This window comes from Boleophthalmus pectinirostris, unplaced genomic scaffold, assembly GCF_026225935.1.
Source record: "Boleophthalmus pectinirostris isolate CB_2022bp ecotype Guang Dong unplaced genomic scaffold, ASM2622593v1 HiC_scaffold_18, whole genome shotgun sequence".
Taxonomy (NCBI): domain Eukaryota; kingdom Metazoa; phylum Chordata; class Actinopteri; order Gobiiformes; family Gobiidae; genus Boleophthalmus; species Boleophthalmus pectinirostris.
The window spans coordinates 18740935-18761961 of NW_026571133.1; the positions used below are offsets into that span (position 1 = coordinate 18740935).

General features: G+C 37.9%; 1 protein-coding gene across 6 annotated transcripts in view; it reads right to left on the reverse strand.

Moving 5' to 3' along the window:
- Positions 1–537: 537 nt before the first annotated feature.
- Positions 538–21027, reverse strand: part of anks1b (ankyrin repeat and sterile alpha motif domain containing 1B) — a 167278-nt gene continuing 146788 nt past the window's right edge. For 4 of the 6 annotated variants that reach the window (XM_055153440.1, XM_055153436.1, XM_055153441.1 and 1 more), the window contains 8 exons: positions 20444–20647; positions 17586–17711; positions 14379–14450; positions 11277–11363; positions 10013–10150; positions 9057–9224; positions 2682–2773; positions 538–1682 (listed from right to left, as the gene is read on the reverse strand). In XM_055153440.1, coding sequence (XP_055009415.1) covers positions 1634–1682; positions 2682–2773; positions 9057–9224; positions 10013–10150; positions 11277–11363; positions 14379–14450; positions 17586–17711; positions 20444–20647 — 936 coding nt within the window. In that variant the 3' untranslated portion in view covers positions 538–1633. Of the gene's footprint in view, positions 2774–9056; positions 9225–10012; positions 10151–11276; positions 11364–14378; positions 14451–17585; positions 17712–20443; positions 20648–21027 lie in introns of all 6 variants that reach the window. The other 2 variants (XM_055153438.1, XM_055153439.1) reach the window with 2 other exon arrangements.

The following is a 21027-nucleotide window of genomic DNA, read 5'->3' on the forward strand; positions in this document are numbered from 1 at the left end:
GCATTTTTACTTGGAGCAGGGTTGTGTCTCCGTAAACATGGCTTTTAAATCTAGTAGTGTATAGTTATTTGTTTGTTGAGAGCAATGTTTTTTCTGTGACCTCTAACCATGAAAAAACAATACAAAAACAAAGCCCCTATCAAAACCCACAGCAGCCTCCTCCTAATTGTTTATAACAGAACTGTATCAGTGCATCTGGTTTTAGTCAGTGTTGCATAAACGCTTCTTCTGAGATTACTCATGTTTGTTAATGGCTGATTAAATGTTCACATGAGCAGAATTTACAATTTAAATTCCTCTAATAATTGAACCGCTCCTTCTGTTTGTTTTGAACCTTTCACTTGAAGCTTGATTTTAAAAACACCAAAGTGAGGATTTAAATCTGGAAATTTCTATGCTGACAAGTGTCGCTCCCCAAAAAACTGAATTGTGTTTGGCTAAGTAAATATTCAACACGATTGAACCATAGTGAGTAAACAAAATGATTCAAACATTTGAATGTGAGTGACAGAAAAGAAAATGACAATATAATCAGAATAATGGTTGTACAAGTCATATTTTATTCCATGTGCTTTACAAGGATATAAATAATGGCCCAAATTACAAAAATCAGTGTGCTGGAAGCCCAAGCCTATGTACATGAGTTGGTCAGCAGTGATGTCAGCAAATCAACGTTCACCCAAAATACAATCTCTACAGTCTAACATTAGTATTTTCACATCCTTTATTTTGTACCTTTTTCCAGTGAACTGCAAATCATTTCTTCTTTACATACACTTATGAACAATGAGTTGGCAAAATATCTATGTACATATATAACTGGATAAGATCTCATCCAAATGATACAGTAATACTGTGTTTAAAATAGTAATCTGCTAGTTAGAGAAGAGCCCCATGAGAAACAATGGAGAATCAACCTGACAAAGTTAGAGCCACCAAACATTCACTCTCTGCATACAACCAGGAGCATCTCACAGATCTGTTAAAAGATGGCCACCGATCTCAAGCCCAAAGGTTCTTTTCAGCATGTCATAGAAAAATAATGTAACATTAAGACAACAGTAGACAATAATTGCACAAGAATAATCATAATCATCAGTAATATAATACTCTCATATTAAACATTAAAATGTCGGGCAATACCAATAGAATACTTTTTTTAGATGCTTGAGGCCGCTTTGTCCACATCGGCTGTAAACACACATCTCCGAGGACACACTGTTGAATCTCAGCATTTTCTAGCTCTAATCAAATTACACTGACACTTGTGCATATATCTTTAGTATCTTCTGACCATTAAGAAATTAAAAGGCGATTCTCAGACCATGCCCACGCATGCCCAGTGGTGCTTGTAGTGAGCCCATTGTCTGCTACCATCGTCCTCAGAGTTCAAAGGTCAAAGCTCAGAGCGACGTCATACACTTCCGTTGTGTTACATTCAGAGTGGAGCGTTGTCCAGACGCTGTCCTGATGGTGTGTGTTACTGTGTTAACTGTGTGTAAAGTCATGGTGTAGTCAACCTTAAACACTGTGGAGCTGCCTCCATGTTTGTAGTCTTTGAAAGTGACAAAAAGAGTCTTTTCATTGCAGTCTTTTGCATTGTGTGTGTGCCCATGTCCGTGTTTACGGCTGGCTACATTCTTTGCATTCCACAGTAATAGACATGAGCGTCCGGCACTGCCCTGCAAATGAGATGACATCACTTATCGACAGAGCCCTCACACGACTCTCCACTGGACCCAACATGGCCAACATGCGTCTCACAAGCCACATGCCAAACCTTTCACATAGCAGAGTTTAAACCTCCTAAATCCGATCACAGGGGAGCTAAATGGCTGCACACTTAAAAATCTGTCATCTAGATAAAGTCAGATGTAATAAATCTACCAAATCTGAGTTTTAACTATTTTTACACAAAATATTGATTGAAATATTGATTCAAAAAAATTTGTTTTTTATTCAAAAGAGCAAAAACTCAAAATACATTCTGTATACTCTGGATGAACTGTTTAGTCAACCAGAACCAAGGTTGAACCATGCTACATCACCTCTCCAAAAACCTGCTCTCCTCTGCCTTTAAAATGTAAAAAAAAGTCTGTTTTCAGACACCTCCTCAGTCAGCTCCACTGGGCCCTAAACACTGTCTAAAGCTTTGGTCCGAACACAGTTTTAGGCCTGACCACGTTCAGGACAGTTGGACAGAGGCTGGTGAGGAGAGAGAAAAGCGAGACATGGAGGAATTCAAGGAGAGAGACAAAGCCAAAAAGGTTGCATCCAAAAACAGGGAAAAAAATCAAGCAAAAAAGCTGGCAGCAGAACAACCGTCTGATGACCACTGGCTGAGCAGCAAACTGAAGGTGCAAAAACATATCTGACCATTTCCTAGAGAAGAGGCACCACTACCAGGGTCAGGGTCATGTGCCAGCCTGCAGGCAGGAGGGGGGCAGGCAGCTAAACGAGAGAAAGACAGGAGACACAACGTAGCGCCAAACGTCATCATGCAGTGGACAGACTGGCCTATCGGGGCGGGGCCTTTTGTTTTCTAGTTTGGCCAGTGGTGACGCGGCGAGCGTCGCGCGGGCCACACTCCGGGGCGGGCCCCAGTACAGGGCCACCTCTGAAAGGCACACACACACAGGAGTGGACAAGGCGGTGTATGTTAGAAAATAGTGGTCTCGTACTTGGTGTTGACTCCTCTCTTGGCCTCCTGACCCGGCTCCACTATCCACGGCACATTGGCGTGACCCTTCTGGTCCATGGACGGCTGCTCCATCTGACACACACATAGTGACAATAATAAGAAAATGTAATAAATGCAGCATAAATTTTAACAAGTGCAATATAAGAGGCAGATGCAGCACATCTGTTTAAAAGTTGAAGAAGATAGAAGAAGCTGTTTTACTTCTACAATAGAAAAATGTCAAATGGAAACAGCAGATGACACAGAATGTAGGTTGAATAGCAGAGTAAGGTATGTGCTTTTCTAGAAACATTACATAAACACATGGAAATAAATTATATATAGAGTTCAGCGTATGCACTACACTTATTACGTATGCAGCAATACTCTGACATAGATGTTTATTCTACTGTGAAGACACAGTATGGTACTTAAAACCAGCCCATCATTTGTTTATGTAGGCTTAAATTAAATGTTGCACTGAATGTCTATAGAATTGAGTAATGGTTAAACATTAAATCTTCTGAATATATGCCTAGCATATAGTATTAATCCAGATATGGTCCACCCCAGGCATAGCGCTCTTATCTCTTCTTAACACACTGCTACTGTCACTAATGGTAATGGTATTCCACTTTTCAAGCAGCTCCCTCTCACATCCAAACTCCGCGACCACAGCAAGACCTTTTAATCTTGTGAAGCCTTTATAGGATTAGAATGAACACACTTTAAGTCAGGAGGTATCAGAAACAGTGATAAAATGGCAATAAACAGTAACTTTTGAAAATGGGCCAATCTATTATATAAGATATGTATATTGCAGCAAGGAGACACTTGGTAAGCATGTAATAGGTTTTAAAAGCTTAATAGGATTACAAAAGTCAAGCCCAAATTTACCACAGTGAAAATAATGCATTACAGATTGGCTGTAAATGCCGTATTCTAAAAAACCTTTCAATTGGACACACATTTAATTAGTTGAATTTGTGATATATTAATAATAATTTTATATTCCCAGAAACTTCCAAGGCTGTAGCAATAAGGTACATGTCAAATAGAATCAATGCACAGAACTAGTATTGAAAATAGATACTTGATGATACAGTACTTGGCATTTAAAAAAACACAGATACAGATACTGATACTGATACTGATACAGATACAGATACTGAAATAAAATCACATATGGAACAAAAGTGGACCTTTTCTGAATATTTTAAGAGTATATGACCATACAGTATATATAACACTCAATTACTTTTTATTATGATGTTGGTATCAAAACTGGTATAGAGTTTGTTCCTTAGAATGAAAATTGAGTTGTATATGGTAATTTTAGTAGTTAAGTCTATGATAAAGAACAAAGAAAAGAAAGTACAATTGGCTGGTTAAGCTTTGCAGCGATTTTTGACCTTGGTACTGTGCTGGACAGTAGAGACAGCATACAAAATCTGTTGAACAAAATTGCAACACTTTCAGACAACGGACATTCTTTAACAAAATGAAAAGGAAGAGTAATGAGAAGGAGAAGAAGCGAGGAGGACCTGCGTGTGAGCTTTGTGAGGTAGATGGAAGAGTCGAGGGGGAGGAAGAGGAGGGTGGAGAGGAGGCCGATGAGGGGTGTAAATGTGACCCAGTGACCAGCGGCTGGAGGGGGGCAAGATGACCTATGGGGGCAAAGGTCATACACAGGTCAGAGATGAGCCTGTAAGCCTTTATAACGTCACCACTGCAAACAACAGCATCACAGCAACAGTAGTGCACACTGGTGCTACACAATAACTGTTATAATATGGTATAATCAACTTAAACTAGATTTTATGTGCAAAATGATGTTGTACATTGGAGTTTAGACTGAATCTGAATCTCAATCAAATCCAAAATGTGCATTATGTAACTTTTACTTGCTTTGCCTTTTTGTAACTGAATAAATTCAAGATAGATACCTTATTCTAATACAGTCAAGATAGGTAATATTCTCCACCAGAAAAGTTACGTAGTGCAGCTTTAAGGCCAGTGCTTACAACAAAGGTCGAACTAAATGGAGGTATTGACCGAATCATTTTTAAGCCTTTGAATTATTTATAGAGAAAAATACTTTTTAAAATGATGACCATGCAGAACATTCAGTATAATATTGCAGTATAATTGTGTTTGCATTGGCAATTAAGAAATAAGTGTGATATATTGTATAGCCCCAAGTAGCACCCTTACTGCCAAACTCACAGCAAGGACACACCAATCTGCACATAGCAACAACAGCAAAACGGCAACAACACAAACCCATGACAACCGCTACAAAGTCATCGCTCTGGCAACTGATGGTGAAAGATACAGCATTTGTTAACAAGAATAGTCCATGTTACAGTACATTTATAGAGCGACTCCTGCATGGCAACAACACCCCCCGCAAGACAGATTCGGCACAGCAGCATCAGTCAGCAAAACAAGCTCCACCACCGACAGACCGCCTCCAATTGGACTTTAATGTTTCAAAATGCACAAGATGAGAAATGATCCAGGGTCATATCAAACCAGGGGATGTGTAAATCAGTATTTATTAGCAAGCTCCATCACTACCATCCAACAAGATGCGGCTGCTATAGTTGTAAGCAGGCTATTTTCACACCACGGCAATGGCATTCACAGAAGATTAGTGATGTGCTTTTTCATTCGCTTATGTTACTCAGATTACGGGACAGCTCAATATAACAATAATAACATACTGTACCCTGCGAAAGCAGTTGTTTTTAAGAAAGCCTTTGTAATGGTCATATATCCCCTGACACTTGGTAATTCAAAACAAAAATTAAAAAATGAACTGACAGGAGGTGGTATCACTGTACAATATAATGTACCCATGTAGGATTCGTCTTCGGGTTTCAGTGTAAAAGGTCCATATCTACAAATACCGAGTACGTAGTCACTGAAAATATTTATATATTTTTTGTTTAAAGGGCCCATATTACTATATCTATTTTATTTTCCACTGTGTTTATAAACACCTTCACTAGAATTAATTGAATAATTTCAGACCTGAAATTTCTAATCTCTTCAAAACTACAGATAAAACAGTGCATTTTAAGATTTGGAGATGACAGACTAATAAAGGATTACTTAAACACATTTAAATAAAACAAAACAAAACTCCAGGTATATTTCTGCATATATATTTTAAAATGGCCTAACACTCAAAAGAGTCCACTTTGCTTAATATAGGGCCTTTACTGAGTGAATAAGTCAGTTACAACTCAAAATGCTGAAGAATATTTTTAACACTCCTGCACTGACAGTGTGATTTGTGCATAATATAATGTTGTCTTTGGCACAGTTCCGACTCAATAAAATTGTCATTTCAAAATATCAATCTATGTCTGTATTTTTAAAGCTTAACTTAATTATTTTTCCACTCCTGACTAAAACCTCTGTACAATGTTGTAGCTGGTTTCAGAGACATAGAGTCAGGTGTACTGAGGTGATGCAGAGGAACAAAGGAAGCACAATGGGGTTTTAATGCTTTGCTGCAAGATGGAGTTTATGGCTGGCAGGTGGCAGCAGGAATATTAAGCAAATCCTGCAGCACTGCATAGCACACATCATTAACCACACAAAGCAAGGAAAAGACAAAGACAATTAATGGTTAAAGTAACAGTCGCGGACTCAGCAGATTGTGAGTACACACGCCGTCCTACATCATCTCCATGACAACCACACGCTGCCTGCAACTGCTGGATCTGCACTTGTTTTTATATATCTTTCCCTCACTCCTTCCTAAATTTAGACAGTGACACCATTCTTCAAGAGCGGCCAATTGTCTTCAGTGCGTTTGGTGATGGTAACAGTATGTAATGGGCAGAAATCTGGAGCAGTACAGTAACAGTAGACTGCAGTGTTGTGTTGCTGCTGTGTGCTTGTGTTATGGGGACAGGAGCAGTGTGACTAATTCGAGGTCCGGTCTGGGGTTAATGGGAGGCTGACAGCTTTACACACACAGACTGAGTGACGCGCGCCCAAAAAAGCAATGACGAAAGGCAATACATTTGTACAGAGACATGTACTCTTATGTTTCTAATGTTATGTGCAGTGTAGTCAGCAACACAAAGATCAGTTTTCATAGGGTTTATTTATATTATTGTAACTCTGTTTTTAATTGGGCTGCAGCTATTGATTATTCTGCAACTTGGTTAGTATGCCCAGTCATTTTATTTTATTTTATTTTTTTTTCATTTTTGAATCAATAAGTAGATTTCAGATATTTTTAAAGTAAATTTTTACCAACTTCAACTAAAACTTGTCATAGGGTTTGATTTCTAAAGTTCTAGTGGTGATTTTCTCCCCCCTCAAATTACATTGCATTGATTTAATTACCACTCTTGGTGTCTGCAATAATACCTATTCTCTCAGCACACAGCATGTTTTATATTCCAGGTGTCGTCCAAATGGCAGTGTTGTTGATTAGTTATTAAGTTATTGATTATTTGTAGAGACTCTACTAACATCTCAATCTCAGCGTTTAGAAACTCATTTACCTACACTGTCTACTGGAAGATTTGCCGGAGAAATTAATATGAAATTATTAAAAGGTCCTATATTATACAAAATTGACTCTAGTGAGCTTTAAGCCATGTTATAATGTTGTTACCTCATCAAAGACATACCCTCAGTTGTGTTTTGTTTCATTCACACATGATTGAACAATCCTTTATTCTTAGTCTGTCTACATCTCCAAAGATAAAAATGCTCCACCAAGTTAACAGCTACCTTTTACCTTTTGATAGGTAATTTGAGATTGGCAATTCCAGGGCTGAATTTATCCAAATGATTTTAGTGAAGATGTATGGAGTTTGAAAAAACAGTGGAACACTTCCTGTGTGAGTGTTGAGTGTGTTTTTTCTGTTTGAGAGAAGAAGTCAGCCTAAATATGCAGGATTTGTGTGTTAAACATTTGTGACTGAAACTACTCAACTCAACTCTGGGTATGTTTTTGATGAGGAAACAACATTATAATTTAGATTCAAAAATAATAATATAAGTAATATATGCCCTTTAAATGCATATTTTTGCCAACCAAAGTTTATTGTGGTAGGTAGTGTTTTATATTACAATCCAGCTCTGTAGACTGAGGCATTTTTGATGAGGCTCCAATGGACTGAAACTTCCATACACTCCCTGTACCACCCCAGTGTGCGCAGGTCCGCCTTTATATTCTTACACAGGCACAGAGACACAGAGACACAGAAGGGAGCTGGGCACATGTCTCCTGAGCCCTATGCAAACAGCCCTCATCAATCAGATCAGTGAGCGCCCGGCCACAGGGACAGAGCAGGGACAGCAAGGACTGAGCGAGCACTTAGCACATCAAATATACACCTGTGCACCCCTGCTTCACCGCGCCTGAGCCAGAGACCACTGAGCAAGCCATCGAGGGCAAGGATAGAGAGGAACAAAGTCAAAAAAACAGTGTTAATGAGTTGGGAGGAGATCAGACGTGATGAATTATGGACAGATTTTGGGTTAAGATGAAGATGAGTTCTAATGAGAAGCTGGTTAGGATTGGAATGGGGCTTTAAGGCTTGGTTTTCATTCAAGACGGAAATAACACCAAAAATCCATCCAACTGTTAGAGGAAGGCCAGATCATTTTATCACAGCAAAATATTTAGTGAGTGAGAATCCATCAGTCTAGCTAAGTGCTTCTCAAACCTTTTTTTTATATTTTTTTGTGCTTTATTTATATTTATTGTGATGTATGAGCTACTGTGTCCAATTAATTTATCTTGTGGATCAATAAAGTTTGTCTAAATCTAAGTCTAACGTTTTATACCAGTCCATAAAATATTGGCTTAACAAAAATGCTTAAGTGATAAAGCTCTGTGCTATACTAGAACTTAACTAGAACTAAAGGAGCACTAAATGCAAGGAATTAACCATGACTAGATCCACAGTAATGACGTGGCCCAACTTTAAAAGACATATTATGCTTTTTCAGGTGTCTATGTGACTATATAGGACCCTACATATAGGGTCCTAAATGGTCTACTCATAGTTATAAAATAATCACACCTAAGTACAGAGACCTAGGCGGAGATAGGGGCAGGAAAAGTCAGAAGTTCTCAAATGTGCTAAGCTAATGGTGGGGAAACACTGTTATATCATGTTTAAAACCTCATTAAAGTATAATATGTCTCCTTTCAAGTTGAACCCTAGAAAAGAAGCAGTACTGATTGAAACTGAACTACTTTAGCACGCAGACTGCAAACATAAAGTAAGTCTGCACAGTGGAGATTGAGAAGCACTGGCCTAACTAAAGCCTAAACCAATATGGACTAAAATTGAATGTATTTTGTCTGCACTCTTGGATGCAGTTTGTTGCTTACAGATTTGCGGATGTTGACTCGAGGTTTGGGGACTGGTTTGTTGGGTTTGCTGTCGAAGCTCTCGGGGAGCGTGGACGATCCATGGCCCGTCTTCCTGGCCTGAAGAGCCAGCTGGTAGGCCACCTCGAAGGCCTGGCCCAGAGTCAGGATAATCTCATACGCCAGGTTCTGAGGGGAATAGAATCAGAGTGACTTTAAAGCTACTAAACAGTGATGTACAATACTGAAAACATCATGAATCATTGTCATTTTATACCTGTTTTTTATGTGATATTGTTTTATTTGGGTGTTTGGGTTATGAAGTTTTACAATATGTATGTTTTGTACTGTCTGCTTCCAGAACATGTAACCAAATGAAAGTGAAAAGCAGGCTTTAGGATAAAATGTATTCTGATATGAATGAATAATGATACTTCTATAGAACAATGTTGTAAAAATTAAATGTGTACAATTCCATCTTTCTGGTGGAGAAAAGGTGCACAGTGCACCTTTAAACATCTACATTACAATGTGAATAGGCCTGACACAATAATTACTATTTTGACTTATCGTTCAAAACAAGAACAATCATTTTTGGGAGTCAATGTTTATCAGGGGGACTTTTTCTTTGTACTAATGGGAGTTTTTTTTTTAAGTTAGTTAGTTAGTTACATTTTTACTTATTTTGTTTCGTTATTTTTATGCATTGTGATACAATTTGGACAATAGAAGATTAAAATATGAACTTCTACGACTCATTAAAGATACAAACTACTTAAGTGTTGCATATTGTCATTTATTTATTGCAGCTCATATTTTAAAACAATATTGTACATTAAGAATATTGTGCTTTATGGTTTGATTTCAATATTATCGTTTATCTTCTATATTTCCTTCAGCTATGTATCGCACTTCAGAATTTGTTATTGTGACAGGCCTGAATGTGAATTCTTTATCCGTACAATAAAGATACTGACCACATCAAAAGCAGTGAAGACATGGCAGTAGTGGTGGCTGGACTTGAGGTCTTTGGTGATGTAGGCAAATGTGGACAAATCATCAGGATCCTGAGCAGCACATGAGATGTTGCGGATCTCGTGCTCTGCAATAATGTTCTGAGGAAGACACAAAATGAAAATCAGGGAAAAGAAAACATTATTAGAAATATGCAGGAAGATGGAGAGCTGCATAGAGATACATATAACCTATTCCGGGGAAAAACAAACAAAAAAGATCCATTATTCATCTCATTTCACACATATCAAAACCATAATCAGTTTGGCAATATTGGACAGAGAGCTTTTTAGAGTCGGGGAGCTGGATATTTGTCCTCGGGTAGTGTCACTGGAAAGCACTTTGTGTTGCATTAATTCAAGCTCAGAATTTTAAATCAACAAATGCCCTAAAAGCACTCTGGGACAACAAACATTACAGAAAACATTTTGAGCACACAAGTCACGTTCTTCAACAACCACTTTTTGCGTGTTTAAAAATTCATGTTGGTTTAAAGGTCCTATATTACACAAAATTGACTCTTGTGAGCTATAAGTCATGTTTGAATGCTATTATCTCCTCAAAAACATACCTGGAGTTGTGTTTTGTTTCATTCACACGTTCAATTAATCCCTTATTATTAGTCTGTCTACATTTCCAAAGCTCAAAATTCTCAAATTTACCTTGTGATGTCATGAAGAAATAGTTTTTAAGTCAACAGTTTCTAGAGATTGTCAATTCTACTGCTGAAATAATCCAAATTATTCTAGTGAAGGTGTATGGAGTTTAAAAATACAGTGGAGCACTTCCTGTATTACCACATGACAGAGTGTTTTCAGTTTTTGAGAAGAAGTGAGTCTAAATAAGTGTGAATGAAGCAACAACAAAACACAACTTTACAGAAGCGATGGCAAAAAGTTAATGTTTTATTCTATGGAAAAACCTAGCTTGCATATTCAAACATGCTATTTATTGCACTAAGAATATATATAATGCAAACTATTGATTTTTCTTTTATCTGCTCATCTTCTTTCTAAATGGGTCATAAATGAGTTATAGTGTCTTTTACAGTGTATTGATTCTTGCACAATGTATTTAAGAGCTAAGCAGGGGGAGAGGAGACATTACCACCCTAGCGCTGACGAGGCTTGATTCACAGAAAGATCACTGCAGTTCACATCCAAAATCATGACCTTTTCTGTTTTATTTATGGTGGGCACAGAGGAGGAAATGGGCCGTGAGCTGTACCTTATTTGTGGCGTCAATGAACTTCACTCCTTTGTAGGACACGGACAGAACGATGGTTGGGACTTTCTTCATCTGTTCCGTCGACTTCTTGGAGAGCACAGAAAAGGGCAGGAACAAAAGCAACAAAAATGGGATTAGTTTTACAAAATGTCAAAAAACAAAAAAGATTAAAATGTGTGTTTCTGTTTTTTCTCCCTAGATTACAATAGGGGTGATGAACAATTTAAACCCAGATATAACTGCTCCTAAAACTATTATTATAAACAAGCACTGCGAAACATTTCTAGTAGAGTCTCTGCCATCTACTTGTCTCCATGGAAATGTTATTGCCTTGTCTGAAATGTTCCAGAATATAGATTAAACCTATCTATCACGAGGAAGACAAGTAGGCTACAGCACTATGCTACATTACAGTTCAGATCAGTGGAGAGGCGCCCCTATTCACAGAAGGAATTATTGTATTTTTGAGCAATAGAAACACCTGTAATGAATAAATGCATGAATAAACATTTCTATGGAGACAAGTAGGTAGAAAAGTTGCACCTTTAACTACTACTACTGATACTCATTTTAGCATGTATTGATACTGAATAAAATACATAAATAAAACTTCAGATCAGATAAGATAAATAAGACTTTCTTTATATCAGAACTGGTTTAATAGAAATCATGATTAAAATTTTCGTGTCATAACAACACATATTACATATTTTGTCATAATTTATGCATTGATTTGTTGATGTACTTATTGATGCGCTCTTTTCATTTTATCCTAACAGCAAAATAAACATAAAAGGTGATTGGAATATACTGTAAGTTGACTAAGGGACTGGCATATAGACAAATAGCATTAGTAATGAATATATGCAACTCAAATATTGTCTTTATCTTGATACTTGTAACATCAACAGCCTAAGCAACAGTGAGCCTCTCTGGATATACCAAAACATCAAAGGCTGAGGCTCCTGCTGTGAAAATCATTGCAGAGGCTTGGAGTGATTCTGGCTGCTCTTGAAACATTCACAGGTGATTCAGTCTCCACAAAATCAAAGGCAAAATCACACAAGCACAAAATGAAGAGCTAGAGGTCACCATAAATGCTCAAAGTTCTGATTGATAATTGCATCATCAAATCAAAAAGAAGAAGTTGTTGTCTACAGATCTACCATTTACTAGTATACGCAGTTGTAGAAATTGAATGTGTTTCTACATATGAAATACAGTATAGACATTTCACACACTTTACTAAATTTCCTCCGGTTTGTGGCTGTCAACACATTGCCAATTTGAAAACGCGTACAGGGAAGTGGGAGCATTAAATGAACATTGTTGATCATTCAATGTAAAGAATAAATTACATATCTCCAGTCATCTCTTCATGGTCTTCATGTTAAATATCACTTGCAAACCATCAATTTACTCCAGTTGCATATGGCGTACATAGTAAATAAACTGTATGTCTAAATAAAGTCCCTGCATACGATTCTAGCGCTTTCCCTTTCTCAGTTAATATGGAGTGCAATCATGAGTGTGATTTGCTGTGGCATTGGTGTCATGCTGCTAACTGTCAAAACCTGTTAAAATATATGTAAAAAAGACTATCTCATTTTCACTTTCATGTATTTTGTGATGTAATTGTAACTAAGTTTATCCTTTTTTGCCCCTTGTCAAATGACATCTTTGCATATGGGTTAGTTGTGTGCGTTCAGTCTCTCTGTGTTTTGTTTCAGAGCTGTCAGAATCAGGTAATGCTGAAAAGCTGACAAAGGCATCGCTGCACATTCTCGGCTTGAGGCTGTGAAGTTGAGATTCTCACTAGCACTGCTTAGCCAAGGAGGGGAAGATAAAAGTGTAAAGGTATGGGAGAGGCACCAACACACCCCGAAAGTTGATAGGGTGCATGTAATCACAACAGCCAAACGCTGCAAAGGTGTTTTAAATTATACAGGCTGAGATGACAGATGCCTTGTGATGTGACAGCATAAACAAAGACAGAAGAAAGGAGGGGTGCTGATAGAACGGGAAGGCTCCGCTGATGAATATTAAAACACACTGCAGCAGCTCAAGAGGAAGACAGAGCGCTACAGTAAAAGATCTGATCCAAAAACACCATGTGAATATAAGCAGCGCATAGATGGCACTGCAGAGACCCGAGGGAGACAGGAGGGGATCTGAGGTGAAGGGTGTGGGCACTGAGCCGCTCAAACACATTTCATTTCAAATTGGTCGATCCACTCACAGTAGTCTTTTCACTTTTTGTTTTTGTTACAACTGATGGAGAAAACTACACATAACTCTTACTACAGTGTAGGACTGCAAGACTGGTTGTGATAGATGCAAAGAGGCAGAACAGTTAAAATAATTAAATTACTGTATTGCCAAAGCTGCACATAAAATACACATGATTCTGGTATAGATTTTATACTCACTTTCCTTCAACATTCAAATGATGTTAAAACATAAAACTGCAAATATAATCACACTCAGAAAATTTGCAAATCATTATTTTTTCAAAATTGCCCAGCCCAAATATGTTATTTAGTCAACATGTATTGATTGGTATTTGGGAAGGTGGCATGCCCATTCTCGTCTGATCACAAAAGCTCAGCAGGGTTGGGCCGGTTGTTACTTGGATGAAAGACTGTTGGGAATACAACAGTAGCTCTAGTGCAGACTGTTGTCGTGTTATGTACTTGACATTTGTTTATAAAGAGGAATAACTCTTTGAGATGAATCGTGTCATTTTCAAGGGGGTCCTCAAGTTCATCAAGTTAGGCAAGACATTTCACCCACCTTGGCTAGTAGGAATGTGGTGTGTGGGTGACTGGTAATAGTCTGCCCCAGGGCAGCTATAGTAGTTTATCACCAGAGAGTATGGAGTGAATGAATAATGCAATGCAAAGCAGACTGGGCATCTTGAAAGGCCCTATAAGTCCCATGCATTATTTTTACATTTCCCATTATGTCTCATGCCAGATGCTGTTCTGGATGTTATTTTTTGAAAGCCCAGACAATCCCTGTGACTTCATACTACTGTATATATTGAGTGTATTTTTTAGTGAAACAAATGGCATATACACTGTATGTTTGTGTTAGTTTTACCCTCATCTTGGCGCAGGCATCTTGTGTTGACTCTGTTCCTCTCAGCTCTTTTACCAACATGGATCCCAGGTACTGTGGACAAATGAAGGGCACAAAAACTTGTCAAAAAGTTATCACGCCAATAAAGTGACAAATTCAGATTACATTAAACAAATTTATGCACATATAAGACAGCATTGTTGATGTGGTGACAACATTTAATTAGAATAAAATGTTCTGGGAATCCAGTGAGCATGACAAGACTTCAGCTCAATGCCAAAGTTATTCAGGAGGACACTGAAGGCTCTGTGCTGTCCTCTCCAGCCTCCTCTAAAGTGACGTAACTCTGTACTTTCTCTAAAGCAGCAGCACTACTGACCTCAGAAATCCAAATGACTGGTAAGATTATAACAAAGTACAACTGTTCAAAAGTTAACCCAGAATTTTGTTATTGTTCACACCTAACAAGATGCGAGTGACAAGGAGTGGGATTCAACACTGCATAATCTCCAAACCTGCAAAGTTGTTATTTTTTTACCATTGTTATTTCTCTGAACATAATGGATGCCAAAGGTAAGTTGTTTATTGTGATGCACAACTAATTACATTAGAAGGCTAATTAATATCTTTAAGAAAGCAGTGGGGTGGAAGGAGTGTTAACATTCAGATGTGTTCTTTTTAATATTGTTTTCATTGTGATTCCTGATATAATGCACTCTGTTTGCCTGATAATGTTGTTTAAATAAATCAAGCTGAGAAAAAAAAGCAAAAAATGGACTTTATGTACCAATATATGGAAATGAAAAATTATGTAGTACTTAGCTCTATTCATTAGACAAATACTAGGCTCTTGGGACAATAACCATTAGATCATAAGTTAAATTCAGATTATGTCTGCTAATTGCTAAGAAACGCTTAAGTATTCTATGACATAGCACAAAAGTGGCTGATTGATTGCCATATTATAGCACCAATCAAATATAATGTAAACAAATTCTAATGATACTGCAAACTCAAAATGCATAATGGTTCACTTAGATTATGCCACGATTCCGTATCACAGTGTATTTCAAACATCAAAATAGCTTTTTTACGGTTTATTTATGCACTCCATGTTTACACTTGGCTTACACTGCATTCCAGTACAACAAAGTCATTAAAGTAAGCCCATGGTAGAGACTGACCCAACCATGATTATGTCCTTGAGGTGCATTAAAAGTGTCATGGTAAGACTTCATGGTCAGAGATTCATCTATCGTCACCTAATTTAATAAACAAGTCCCTCATTGTGACTTAGTGGGACATGTTTACATCAGTATTAAAGCACTTAATAGTGGTGGTAGGCCTCCTGTTGGATTACCAAGTCCCTATTCACTTGAGTGTGTCCCCTAACAAGGCTTTTAGTGGATTAGGGAGCAAATTTACAGATTGTGTTGTATGACGTGGTAGTAACTCAATAGAAATGTTCTGCTACTTTGGGACAGTGGGTGCATTTGATTAAGCAAAACAACCAACGCATGACCAGTTTTTTCACTGCCACACAGATATTAGTCATGTCAGCCTGCAAATAGTCCTTTGGCAGTGTTGATTTTGACAAGAAAAGTTTGTTTAGCTTTAGTCTTAAAGGAGCACTGAGTAACTTTTTGGTAGGGTGTCCATCACCTTCTTGATACTGTGGGTATACTTTAAATATTCCACAATATAACATTAAGACCTAAAGATCTACTTTACATGTATTCACCTCCACAGATCTGACCAATAACTTAAGTCTGGTTTGGTCAAACATTTTAGACAAAGCTACATCTCCATGGAGAAAGGTTTTGGTGTAGTTTTAATCTAGGAAAATGTCATGACAATTGAAACTATAATTGTTTAAGTCAAACAGAAAATACCCCCAAAAAAAAAAAAGTTTTAACCATGATATGCCATTGCCTACAGAGATGTTGAGCTTGTTTGTCTGGAATTGAAGAGTGGACCTAGTATTTATTCTATACTTGTTTTGATTCATTATTTTTTTATAATTTGATGAAAAATGTCTGAAAACAGCCAACAAATACATCTTCTAATAATCATATCTTATGTAATTTTCTTGGTTTTTGTCTACTTTTAGTCAGAATAAAAAAAACAAAAAACACATGAACGAAACTGTGAGAATTTCAGTTGACAAAATAAAAAATGGTCCTTGGAGTTTAGGAGGGAGGGTGTCCTAGTTAGTTCACCCAAAATATAAAATCAGGATTATTATTCAAGCGTTACTTCTGTGCTCAAATGAGACTGCTTTTCCAATGACCCACTCGTCTTTTGTTTTGCACAAAAAGGTGAATTTCATAATCTAATAAACCTTTCTCGTATCAGTGATGTTCAAACTTGAGAATACTTTTTGTCCTTGCAGATATGAGATATGGAGAGATAGTCTGCTGTAAATTATGTACTAGATGTGGTAATGAAGTTAGGAGGTCTACCAGGTCATGTGGGAAATGGATTTGTAATAACCCCAGATAATATTTTGGAGTTCAGCCTATAAAAGTGCATAATGAAGTTAAAAACCCATCTAAGGTCTTGCTGAAATGTAATGAAAATGGGAACAGTATTGCTTTCTCTGTACTTTTTGGTTTATTAAATCTCACTTTCTCTGATAACTCGAGCATAAAAAGACACTTTCTGTTACATTTGTCTTATTTGGTCTTTTTCACTTACAGTCTCATAATGCTTGCCAATATTCACACTGGCACACTTGCTCCCAACCACTCTTTTCTGTTGGGGCTCCCACTCACGTTTAATATTCTTGACAGGCTGATTGTTAAGGATGTTGTCAAAAACCACTTTCCCCTGGCAGCTTTCTGATTGTACCGCCCTCCATGAACAAAGTCTACTTAAAGGTGCAATATGTTTCCATAGAAATGTTATTGATTTTTGGAAAACATGCATTCTTACTGTGAGCGGAGTTGCCTCTCCACAGATCTGACCTGTAACTAGAAATAGCCTTTCCATAGAGACAAGCAGATGGCAGACCCCAATCAAAAAGTTACCAAGTACACCTTTAATATGTCTCATTCATCATGTCGTATTTTTTTAGATTAATGTTTTAGCATTACTTGTAATAATTCTTTATAACAGTCAAGCAATGTTTTAGTGGATGTCTTCATGTAATTCTGGACAGGTAAACATTTAAATATCTGAAAATCATCGTGGTAGATTATTACTTAGCTACCAAAGCTTTACACTCACATAGGCTTCATAGTCACAAGACTGGAAGATGAGTTTTTCTGGGTGATGTTGCCAGTACTGCACTGGAGTGGACGAAGTGGCTTCATTGGGTGGACGCAACGTGATTGGTTCACACCATTCCCCGGCCTGCAATGACAACCAATGACATATTAGTACATAATCTAGATTACACAAGATTGCAAGATGGGATATGATGGCAACGATGGCATAAACACATGTATTTTTCTCAGACATTACTTACTGGCAAAGAAGAGTTATATCCGTTTTTAGATTAACTTTGCAGAACACCAGAAAGTAGATAAGAAATGTGTATAATGTGAGATTATAAGGTCACTGCCTATTGAGGTTTAGCTAATGAGCATTTTAAAAATCTGCAGTTTTTGAATATTTGAGGATCACAATAGAGCCAATAGAATGCCTCTTCATTCTTCAGTAAATGGAACCAGATGATATTTTATATGGGAGAGGTTGGCTTGCATGCTGCGCCAAAGTCTGTGTATGTCTCTAATCTTTGCCAGAAACACGGCATGGGGCCTGGAGATGAGATCTTAAATGCAAACATGGATAAACAGCTTAGCCAAAAGCCTTTAGAAACATGGACACGGGGTAAATCTTTGCTGATTTGCACCAGCTTATAATGTTATTACTCCATCTTTTCCCACAACCTCTAACCCCCAAGAGCTCCCTGGAAATGTTACAGAGATAAACTTTTAATGCGCTAGATTTTTGGTTCCATAACAGTGGTATATAGGAAACTGGGGAGTCTTTATTGAAGAGCTTAATGGTGTATTATTTAACTTTTGTAGTGGAGGAATGTAATTGAATGTAATTGAATTCAATGCAAGATAGGGAAATTTAATGCCATACTGAAGAACATTCGAGGCAAAGCAAAAACATTTCCATGGGTGTGCACTCTCTACGGTGAATGGTCATATTTTTATATTGCACTTTTCCACCTTCAAGGCACTTAAAGTGCTTTACAACAAGGAACCACTCACCCACTCACACACACATTCATACAACAGTGTACGCAAACACCGGGGGCAATGTGGGTTAAGTGTCTTGCCCAAGGACACAATGACAGCATTCATGTGCGAGAGCAGGAATTGCACTGACCATGCAACCAATGATGTTTATGCTGAGAGTGGGATTCGAACCACCAATCGTCAGATCAGGTATATGAGAGTAATAAGTAATGTTTAGGAGCCCAGGTTATGGTCTAATTTAAGTATTTGCATGTTGTTTTATTTTTATATATTGTTTATTTATGGTGCAGTCCTTTTTAGGATTTAAACACCATAATTCTTGATTAGTTCAAAACTGAATTAAAAATATTCATGAACATTTTGGTCTTCAGTTTGAAAACCACCAACCTCTAAAATTATTGCTTGTTGTTTATTGTTTTCAGCTACAGTGGAGGAGTGCTAACCATTTCAAATCATAAACAGATGCACACTGAACAATTTAGAGATCACAAAACAGGTGCAAAGGGGGAGTTTTGCACCCGAGTATAAGTATTTCTTTAATTGTTGCCCCAATCTGCCGGTGCTGACTCACACACCATGTTATTGTGTGGGAGGGGGGTACCACTATGATAGCTGCGCTGTGGAGATGCAAGGGATAAGAGGGTGTTTGCCAGTGCTGATAATACATCTCTGATTTACAGCGAGACACAAAAAGACCCTCATCATAAGGAACCACAACACAGCTGGTGCCTGTGAGTGTGCATGTGCCAAAGACTGAGGAAGTGAGAGTTATACTGCCAGCTCTGATTGGAAGTCACAGATCTAATTTTGTACTGGAAACAGGGATAAAATTGGCCACTGAATAAAGAGCTTAGCCAAATCTATACGAGTTGTTGAGCAAACATTTCTCACAACTAAGACTGGGGACAATTTGGAGTCTTTCAGCTTTTGTGTACAGAATAAACCTGGGATATGTTTGCCAATATAAGCACTGAAAATGAATTGTGTGTTTGTTTGTGAAAATTATGCAAAACCTTAGATGGCCTTGAGTGCTGCTGTCTCCATTTTGTCTGTTATTAATGGTAAAAGTTAAAGTGATAAAACACTTAACGAGCTTTTATCATAGGAGTAAAATACTTTACTTCACTCACTATTAAAACAGTTTTGCAAGTCAAAAGATGCTTTTCTAATGACTACAAAAAAGGTGGATCCAATCTTGCACAAACAAAACATTGTCTCTGATGTTAGTGCCATAAGAAACACCTCGTTCTCAGAGGACCTCGGGGACCGACCCCCTGCTGGTGAGCAGAATCAGGTCTAAACATGGAAAATCAGCATTTCAGTTTCATGTAGCTAAAACCTGGAACATTCTTCCTGAAGATGAGATGGGCCTCTACTTTGATCTATGTTTACATCCAGGCTCAAAACTGTTCTGATTAGCTGTGCATATGACTGAGGTTTGTATTGTGATCTTAATGTGTTTCTTAATCTGTAAATCACTTTGAATTACTTTGATTAAAAATTGTTCTATACAAATACATTTGCCTTGCCTATAGTTTTATCATTTTTGTTTTCCACAACAAAAGAAAATTAGGTTGTGGAATGCGTTTAGTTGCCCATCCAAGTAGCTTCTTCAGTTGTGATAGGGTTCTGGTAAATTACTGCCTACTCTTATTATTATTACTCCATTGAACTACTCCAAGGTGTGAACTGTCACTTGAGTCATATTTTACATGATTGTTTAAGCCCTTAATGGGTGCTCTAACACCTAGTAGTATTACTCTTATTTAAATTTTGAGGCTGCACAGTCCTGTGTAACCATTCATAACACCAGTCATGCTTCATTCATCCTCCTCTCCCCTCCTCTTCCTCACCCTCTCCCCTCTTCCTCACCATGCTGACTTGTGCCATCTGCCGCTCCAGCTTGGATCGCGGCACGTCCTCAAAGTAGTTGTCGTTGCTGCGCTGCCTTCGCCGAGCATCCGCCTGCATGATGAGGTGCTGCACGTCCAGAGATCCGCCCGGTACCCCCGCTGTGTACGCTGCCTGTCCCACTGACGGGCTGAGCTGAGGGGGGGTGTGGTTCCCACCGGGCTCCTGTCGCAAGAGACGGGGAAACAGGGAGGTTAGAGCCGAGTGTGAGAGAAGGTTCATTTATCATATCATAATGTGCTGTGTCACTGCTGTATAAGTGGGCCAATCGCACTGCTTTGAACTGTCACATATTATATCTGCGCAAGAGCAGCCACACAAGACAAACTTCTACTTTAAGTCTTGTGAAAACGCTGCATCAATATTATCTGCTATGCAAGAAGCAGACTAGACTAGATATTTGACTGTAAAAGCTTCAAGTATAAGCTACTGAATTACTGTGTTTTAGTGTGTTTTACATAGTACTTAAAGAAGACATATGATCATTTTGTCAGATTTATAGTTATAATCTAACACCTGGATGATGACTTTTATTTCAGACATTT